Raw genomic sequence first — 8,589 nt, forward strand, 5'->3', positions numbered from 1 at the left:
GTCTCTTGACAAAGTCTGAAGGCATCAAACTAAAGAAAATCCATGTCTGCCCGCAGGCTGAGCTGCTGGACCAAGGATCTTGGCTTTCTAGGCTCTTGACTCCAGAATGGGCCAGAACTTAGAAAACTGAGAAGCGCTATGGCAACCAATCCTACGAGCTATCTAATAAGAACCTGAATAATAATTATTATTGTCCTATTATTGTTATAATAACAATCATTGATTATTATAGGTATCACTTACTACATGCCTCCTATATGTAGCAGGCACATACTACCCAGTACATGCTTTGTCTCAATACTGCGCATTACAAACATGGGAGGCAGATATTATCCATTGACCAAGACCAGAAAACCAAAGCTTAGGAACTGGCACAAATATTTCATTTGCTATCTTAAGGTTATTTCTTTTTCTTTTCTCAAAAGATCTTACTTATTTATTTTTAGAGAGGGAGAAAGAGAGGAAGAGAAACATCAGTATGTGGTTACATATCGCACGCGGCCTGCTGGGGACCTGGACTGCAATCCAGGCATGTGCCCTATACTGGGAATCGAACCAGCTACCCTTTGGTTCCCAGGCAGGCACCCAATCCTCTGAGCCACACCAGCTAGGGCTGGCTGAGGGTTATTGAAGGTGCTGTTCATTTAATCATTCTCTGTCCCTCATATTGTATAAAGTCTTATCAGATTAATTCTCTTTAACAGTAATAGCAGGAACCCTCTTGGAAAACAATTTTACATACATCAAGCCCTATTAGAAGGTTCATACTTTTTGCCCTAGTCATTACTAGTCTCTAGACCAGGCTTTTGTGGTGCAGTTAGATTGCTTAAACAGTAAAAAAAATAAAATAAAAATAATAATAATATATATGAAAAACGAATTGACATTCAAGTTTGTATGTTGAGTTATTGGCATATTTCCTTTAGCTAGATGTTAAGCGTGCTCCTGATTCAGTTGCCCCTTTTTTTGGGGGGCCATGGTGGTGGTGAATACTAAACCAAATATGCAATCACCGCTAGTATCAACCCTGCGCGACCGTGCTGGTACGGTGTTTGCTGCCTTCTCCTTCCATTGGGTTAATTTCCCGTTAGTTGTGACAACGGTATAACTTTCCTTCCTTTAATAGTAGTTCTGCAAACTCTTCTGGGAGACTGGCAGGATACAAACACATTTTGAAATATTTTTAGGTCCCTCTTGTACTGTTCTGTGGTGCCCAGGGGGTAGGCCTGGGGGTTGGAGCGCTCTGGCAGATTTGAATCTTAGGTGCTTTTTTGGCGCCCCCTAGTGGTGTTTGGCTCAACACCGTGCGATCTCCGCGTCTGTGTCCGGCCGGGTAGCTCACGTTGTTTCCAACTCTCCTTAGGGCTGTCGGTGCTCTCTCCTCGCCATCCCCTTTCCTGAAGGCTTACCCCTAAGCGGCAGTAGCCCTTCCTAGGTACAGTCAGCACTCTGGGTCCGAATTCATTCCCCTTACCCCGGACGCCGCGCCGCGCTTACACTTCGCCCAACACAAAAACTTCTCATTATTTTATTGCTATACACAGAGGTCAGTTAACGTCCCCTGGGAGCCCCTCCTGCCCCCTAGCAGTGGCTGAGTCGTCTTCTGGGGGCACGCAAAACGCCACGGAGCCTGATCCGCAGATCCGAGGGTCGTAGCTGCACACCGCCACCCGGGTCCCCAGTACCTCCCCTCCCGACCGCGGCCAGCCCGGATCTACGGGCCCGCAACCTTCGGCTGGGAAGGCGGATTAGGAGGGGCTGCTCCTCATCTGGAGGGAGGGGAGCTTGTGAGCTTGAGGGAAAGAGGCGGCAAGAGAACCCCCTGCCCCGCCACGACTCCCAGGCTTTGTTGCGCGCGCTGGAGGCGGTGTTGTGGGCCCTATTCGGAATAGCAGTAGGTCCCGTAGCTGGCCTGCTGGGGCTGGGGGAAGCCGAAGCTACGCACTCCGGGATCAGGAAGGCCCCCGCAGCGCGGCCGCGGCACGGTGATGGGGAAGCGCACGCTGCCATCCGCCAGCCAGCCGCCGTCGCACTGGTCCAGCCCCGAGAACTTCCAGGCGGCATAGAGGTGCCCGACCTTGGCCACGATGGCCCCGCGCCGCCGGCACGCCGCGTGGGCTTCAGGCAGCGTCAGCCGCCCGGGCACGAAGAACACTTGGCCTGGGGATCGGAGAGGGTCACTGAGTGGCCGAGAGCAGGACGGGGATGGAGAGGGGTGCGGCGAAGATTCAGGCTCCCAGGGCGCAGAGTCCAGGGATAGGCTGCGGAGGACCCTGGCCAGGCTGGGTGGGAGTTCCCAGGGAGGAGTGCTGGCGGAGTTGCGGGAGGCGGGCCGGAGCGGCTGGGCTGAGCGGCACAGGCCCCAGGCCTCGAGGAAACGTCGAAGCCTGCGGGGATCTCCAGACTCATGCGTTCTACTCCCCACCCCCCGCCCCGATTCTCCAGACCCGGCCCCAGCTCCAGGCCTTAGCCCAGCCGCACTTCCTTCGCAGCCCCTCAGACCCCATCCCCCGGCGCCACAGAGGTCGCCTGGCCCCTCACCTGCCAGCGCGGAGGTGAAACAGAAGGCGTCGTAGCGGTCGCGCTTCCGGTCGCGGGGCCCGTAGCTGCGGATCCCTGGCCGACCGCGGCCGCCGCACGGGGCGCGCGCCGTAAGCACAGGGTAACGCACGGAGCCCTCGAGCAGCCAGCCCGCGTTACACCAGTCCAGCCCCTCGGTCCACGCTGGCGGGAGACGGGGGGATTAGAGGCGTCACAGGCAGGAGCCAGACCCGGAGGGCCCCTCTGCTGAGACCCCCAGTGCAGCCTGGAGGGGGCCTAGGCGGTGCCCGGGGACCACTCACCCTGGTACAGCTGGGCGTAGGTGGCCAGGCGTCCGTCCTGCTCCTCGCACGCCTGCTTTGCCTCGTAGTAATTGAACTGGTACCGGCCTCGGCTGGGCTGGTACGGAAACACCACACCTGGAGAGGGGGCGGACAGTCTGGGGAGGGCCGGAAGACGCGGGAGGGGGAAGAAAAGGCGGCGCAGCCTAGCAGAGAGGGCTGGGTGGCTGGAGAAGACCGCAGGAAGGAGCGGAGGAGACCAGAACAAGCACCCCTCCCCCCGCCCCCGTCACCGCAAGAGGGGAGGGGGCTGGAACCAAAGGGCCTCACCCTCCAAGCGCAGGGTCAGTGCCACGCTCTCGTCCTCGATGCCGTTGATGAGCTCACAGCGATACCGGCCCTCGTCCTCCAGGCGCACGCCCGCAATGACCAGGGAAGCGTCTAGCTGATGACCCGTCCTCATCCTGGCTCGACTCCCCAGGGCCCCGTAGCCCCGGGCATGCAGTCCGTTCGTGATAAGGATCAGCGTTTCCCGGAGCTCCCCTGGCTCCACTTTGCTCCAGCGCACCTTGTAGCTGGGAGGCAGGGTGCCCAGGATGCAGGGCAGCGTGGTTGTGGCGCCACGACGAGAGTGAATGACCTCGTGGATGGGGGGCAGGAGGTATTGGGGGCTCCCGTGAGATGCTGAGCAGAGGGGGCCACAGTGGCAGGAACCCCCAGACCCCCACTGCCCCAAGTGCCCATCTAGACTCTGTTCCCCAGGCTGCCCTGTCCTCTACTCCATTGGCCCACTCAGCAATGACTCTCACTCCCTGGGCACTTCCAACAGCTGCCCTTTTGTCTTTCCCCACACCTGGAACCTTCCCCCCACTGTTCCCCAGATTCTGGGCAGGACTGAGGTCTTACCTGGGTCCCCCAGGGCTTTGTGGAAGATGGTGAAGGTCCAAGGGAAAAAGAAGAGACAGAGTGTGGGGAGATGGAGCCAGCCTTGCATGATGGGGAGTCAGCCCAGCTGGGTCTAAGGGCAAAAAGGGTGGACCATTCTTTAGGATTAAGGGAATGGGGGCGGGGCAGGAAAAGCAGAGCTGGGAGGTGAACTCCCATCAGGGATTCCTTAGTGAGGACTGTCCAGCCGGAAGCCATTGAGGCAGAAAAAGAGGCTTATGTTGGTGGCAAAACAAAGGTGATAGGGGGAGGGGGTCGCTAGCAACCATACCCCCACCCCTGCCCATCCCTTTCTCTCTCCCATCCCTTCAGTCAGCAGGTTCTCTACCTATCACCCTCTCAATTGCCAGTTTCCAAGTCTTGCCGTCTGGATTGCCAACTCCAGTCTTCACTGCCTCCCAACACTCATTCCCATCTGAAGCCAGAGTAAATATCATCTGGTCACTCACCTTAAAAGAGTGGCTCCCTGTTGCCCAGAGAGTAAAGCCCAGTTGCCTAACCACAGCTTCTAAGCCTCTGCAGTCCAGTCATTCTCTGCACCACCTATGCCCTCTTCACTCTGCTCCACACATGTTGGACTTCTGGCTCCAAACAAGTCCAAATTCTCTCTCACCCCCCCACAGGCATCCGTTTGGGCCTCATCTCCTCTGGGAAGCCTTTTCCCCTCCCCCCAGTTTACCACACTGTGGTGCACTGTGATCCACTTGTTTGGTTCCCCTACCGCACTGGACTGGGGACTTCTTTTTTTTCCTTAGAAGTACTTTTATTAGCAGCTAAATCAACAATGTGATTTTGAAAGTAATACATAAGCCTATGTAGTTAAGGTTTCCAGTAATTATAGTTTTCCAGTAAGGTATAACATCATAGTTATAAAAAAGATTTAAAACATAATTGTCTATTTCAATAGTTATTTTCCCCCTCTTTATTGTATCTATTTTTCTTTACTTGGCCATTTTTTAACACTGACAACCCCTTAACCTAGTTTTATTCATTTTAAAAATCTGACTCCTCCTCTTTCTAACTGCATGATTTGAACAATCTATGTAATAATCTTTCTCTGCCTCAATGTCCTTATCAGTAAAATATGGATAATAATACACACTTCCCTTATTGAGTAGTTGTGAGGATTTGATGAAAATAATATATGTAAACTGCTTAAAATAATGCCTGATGTGTAGTAAGTACTATGTATACATTAGCTCATTTCTGCATCTTCCAGCATAATTTCTGGCAGGCAGTAGGGACTAAGTTAACATGGGTGTGTGTTAATGAATGAGCTCATATTAACGACCTCCTGCGAAGGAAAGCTGGGACATGGGGAGAGGACAAAACACTGAGGAGGGGTCAGAAAGCTAAGGAGCTGAGCTCCATCTTCCTGCAAACGAGGGCCAAAGGCAACGTTGCAGAAGGAGAAATGGGGGTTAGGCACAGAAAGGACTTCCCAGTGGCCAAAAGGAAAGAATCTGGGGCAGGGACGAGTGAGAGAACCACTTCTCCTGTACAGGAGAACCTGGTAAGCAGAGTGACAGTGGGAGCCGAGGCTGACTGAGGGAGCTAGTAGCATTAACCAGTTCTTCAGTTTAATGTGCCTGGAATAGCTCTAAGCACTTTACATGCATACTTTTATATGTATTCCTCTCAGCAATTCTGCCAGGTAGGAACGACTATGAATCTCATATGCTCAAAGGTGCATATATTTTAGTAACTTCAGTGAGATCAAACAGCTTGTAGGAGGAACTTTCTGGGATTTAAATCCAAATCTGACTGAGGCTTAAATTCCTAGTCACTGCTCTGTATCACTGATCTGCATTTTGTATTTTAGAGCAAGCGCACACACAGCTTCTTCATACCCCTACAGAGAATGAGAGAGGCCCACACCTCCAGTGCCTACCTGTTAGAAGATGGTCTCTTCACAGAGATGGAGGGAGCAGTGACTGGCAGCTCTTTGTCCTGCTGGAGGAAGAGGTTCCAGGTGAAGGAGTTGCACGGGCCACTGGGAGGTCCAGATAACTTAGAGCTCTGGACCTAGGCACCTGGTCAGTGCAATCACTCCTTGTGCACCTTTGAGGAAAAGCTTCTTCCATGAGCTCTCAGAAGAAGCCAGGGTGCCAAGAACTCCCCTACCCATTACTCTATTAAAGCTAGGCTAAGTGACCCATGTCCAGCCTTGTGACCAGGCACTATATCTGCAGTGCTCACTGTCCTAGGCCCAGGGGAAGATGCTGGGCTTGGGGATAGTGGGTAGGGACCCACTAGGGTATGGAATAAAGGAAGCAACCAGGGATGATCACCTGGAAGAGTGCAGACAGTGAAGTGCCTCATTTCATCTAGATGCTCTTGGACCAGAGAAGGGTTGCTTGATTGGTAGATATGAGGATGTTGGACCAATGGGTATGGGGATGAGGGCCAAAGATCCATAGCTGTCAAGCTTCAGATGCCTCCATTTTTCCATATGGGCCTCATCTGTAGGCTGAGCTCCTGGGCCAACGATCTTGCTTATCTGGGCTCTGACTCCTTAATAGGCCAGAACTTAGAAAACCCAGAAGAACAGTGAGGGAATGGGGCACCCCTCCCCTCCTTCCTTCCCAACGAAGTCCTCACCTCTGCCCTCCGGTGCCTGGGTGCGCATCGCCTTTGGGAAGAAGCTCTCAAGGTGGGAACCAGCCTCTCGGGACCTGCAGCGGCTTCAAGAAACCTGACCCCTTCTGTCCATACCCCCGTCTGTCCATCTGTCTGTCCTTTCCTTCTCTGTCCCCACCCCATCAGAAGCACAATTTCCCATTGTCCTCATCTTTCCCCCATTGTTGAACAACAGGGCCCCTTTCTTTATTCTGCGGGTAATGGCAACAAAATGTCAACAGCTGGGGATGTGGGATGCAGGACTGGCTGGCACACATCACCGGAAAAAGGGCCTGGGTCAGCGTGGGCTTAGAACAGGAACTGACATCCCCAAGGAGAACAGAACAGGATGAGGGCAAGAGAATGGTCTGTGAGAAGGTTGAAATGGGATCCCCCTCAATACGGTCAGCTACAAAGCTTTAAAGAGGTTCTGTGGGAGGCTGGGCTCCATAGGGGGCAGAGAGAGTGGTTAGAATGGCAGTAGGGGAGATAGAAATTAGACAGCAAGGAGGATTTTTCTGTCCCTACGAAGGGACCTGGGAATTTCAGAGGATGGAAGGATTATAGGAAGCTCTCCAAGAGAGGTTATATTTTTTCCCTAGATCCCCACCTCCTCCTTCAGCACAGGTGGATAATCTTAAAGTTCTCAAGAGAAGGGAGATCGCTAACTTCCCTGGGTAAAAATTCATTTCTCTATATCCCTCTTGTCAGGAAGTTCTCTCTGAAATCTAAGCTCCTTTTGGAGTTCAAATTGATTTTTAAAAGCTTTCTATTGAGGTATAAATTACAGGCAACAAAATATACAGCTTACTAAATTTTGAAGGGTGTACATACCATGTAACCTCCCCCATCAAGATATAGAACCTTTTCAACACCCAGAATAAGCAAGCACATTTCTTTTTCGTTTGCTCTCAATGCAGGGGGAGGACTCCCTCCATAACTATCCATTTAGAAACGTTCTGAGCCTCATATTGCCTCTTAGCCTTCTTTTATCTCCACTGAGCAAGCACACACCGGTAGTTTTGTGTTTTTAGAATCATCCACTTTCAGAACTAAAGAGGACCTCAGGATGCTTCGCCTCCTCTGTTGCCAGACATAGAGGAGATGGAAGGGAAGGGGACTTGCCCAAGACCATGCAGAAGGCATTTGTTGAGTCAAACCTAGAAATTGCTGCCTTTTTCAGTGACTCCTCTTCCACTTTTCTCCTCCACTCTCCAAGCTGGTCAAGCTACAGAGTTTTCTCTGGGGCCAGATATGGTACCAGGAGCTCGCCCAATGGGCTCTTAAGGAACTTGACTGTCTTTTCCCTGCCTGGTCCATCCCTGTTTCTAAGCCCTTCCCTCCTCCCAGAGAAAAGGACAAACAGAGAAGACAAATAGCCCCCTGTCTCTTGGGCCAGGACACACCGATCCAGCGCATCTGATTGGCTTCCACCCAACTCAAACAAAGAGCCTCCCGCAGAGAGGGGAGAATATAAAGGCTCCTCGGCCAGTCACTGCCTCACTGGTCACCGCCACTGTTCCCAGGCTCCTGCCTCACCCGCCGCTCTTTTCTTCCCAGATCACTTCTGAACTGTGGTTCTGAACTGTAAATCCATAAATGGTTGAGTTTGGCTTGGAGAAAAACCTAGAATTATTTGGTAGATGCAAAAAAGAAAAGAAAAGAAAAGAAACACCCCCAAAAATAACGACAACAACAAAAGCTTTTGAGAATAGAATGAGAAAGGAACAGAGCAGGAATACACATAGTGAATAGCCAAGCTGCTTGTAGTTTTCTCAAGGTCACTTTCATTCTCAGTTTTCCCCAAGACACTGCAAAATGGGAGTCAAATAAGATCGCTCAGGCTTGAGTTGGCACCTTTTCACTGAAATAGCATCTTTTAAAGAGAGGCTTTTGCCACTCCTGCTACCTACTGACCAGGGTGAGGTGGAATGATCTTGAACAAGCATGGAATCCTGACACCTCTCTCCCTAATACCTCAGGCTCAGCTTACACCCTCCAGGTACATTTGACTAATTTTCTTGACCCCTGGTGATGGTGCGATCCCAGTTTACTACTGCCATTGTCACATAAAGGACTGGAAGAGTTGGCAAAGTGGCACTTTAGAGGGAAGAGCAGGGAGGAACTGTGTGTGACTTTATACACACATAGCTGCCTCAGCGCCTCCCTAAGTCCCTGCAGCAGAGTTCTCTGGAGGTGCCGC

At 51.9% G+C, this 8,589-nt stretch overlaps 1 protein-coding gene across 4 annotated transcripts; it reads right to left on the bottom strand.

The window, feature by feature from the left end:
- Nucleotides 1–1,537: 1,537 nt before the first annotated feature.
- HAPLN2 (hyaluronan and proteoglycan link protein 2) lies at nt 1,538–6,475 on the bottom strand. Of its 4 annotated transcripts, none has more exons than XM_054563012.1 (8): nt 6,369–6,475; nt 6,059–6,281; nt 5,659–5,717; nt 3,729–3,840; nt 3,153–3,506; nt 2,844–2,960; nt 2,542–2,724; nt 1,538–2,160 (listed from the first exon to the last, which is right to left on the bottom strand). In XM_054563012.1, exons 4-8 carry the CDS (start codon nt 3,814–3,816, stop codon nt 1,880–1,882), a joined length of 1,023 nt encoding a protein of 340 aa, XP_054418987.1. In that variant the 5' UTR covers nt 3,817–3,840; nt 5,659–5,717; nt 6,059–6,281; nt 6,369–6,475; the 3' UTR covers nt 1,538–1,879. The 4 variants fall into 4 exon arrangements, with proteins under 4 accessions (XP_054418987.1, XP_054418985.1, XP_054418986.1 ...); XM_054563010.1 differs by having other exon boundaries at nt 5,659–5,720; XM_054563011.1 differs by lacking the exon at nt 6,059–6,281 and having other exon boundaries at nt 6,369–6,463.
- Between the last annotated feature and the right edge of the window lie 2,114 nt (nt 6,476–8,589).

This window comes from Pteronotus mesoamericanus, unplaced genomic scaffold (assembly GCF_021234165.1).
Source record: "Pteronotus mesoamericanus isolate MK-2021 breed Mesoamerican mustached bat unplaced genomic scaffold, CSHL_Meso_final scaffold_705, whole genome shotgun sequence".
NCBI classification, from domain to species: Eukaryota; Metazoa; Chordata; class Mammalia; order Chiroptera; family Mormoopidae; genus Pteronotus; species Pteronotus mesoamericanus.

Bases quoted from the DNA above. Each gene is read 5' to 3' on its own strand.
- HAPLN2 (XM_054563012.1), bottom strand. From the start codon at position 3,816: ATGCAAGGCTGGCTCCATCTCCCCACACTCTGTCTCTTCTTTTTCCCT. The intron at 2,961-3,152 runs GTGAGGCCCTTT...CCCCCTCTCCAG, and splicing joins ACTGACCCTGCGCTTGGAGG to GTGTGGTGTTTCCGTACCAG. The intron at 2,725-2,843 runs GTGAGTGGTCCC...GTCTCCCGCCAG, and splicing joins CTACGCCCAGCTGTACCAGG to CGTGGACCGAGGGGCTGGAC.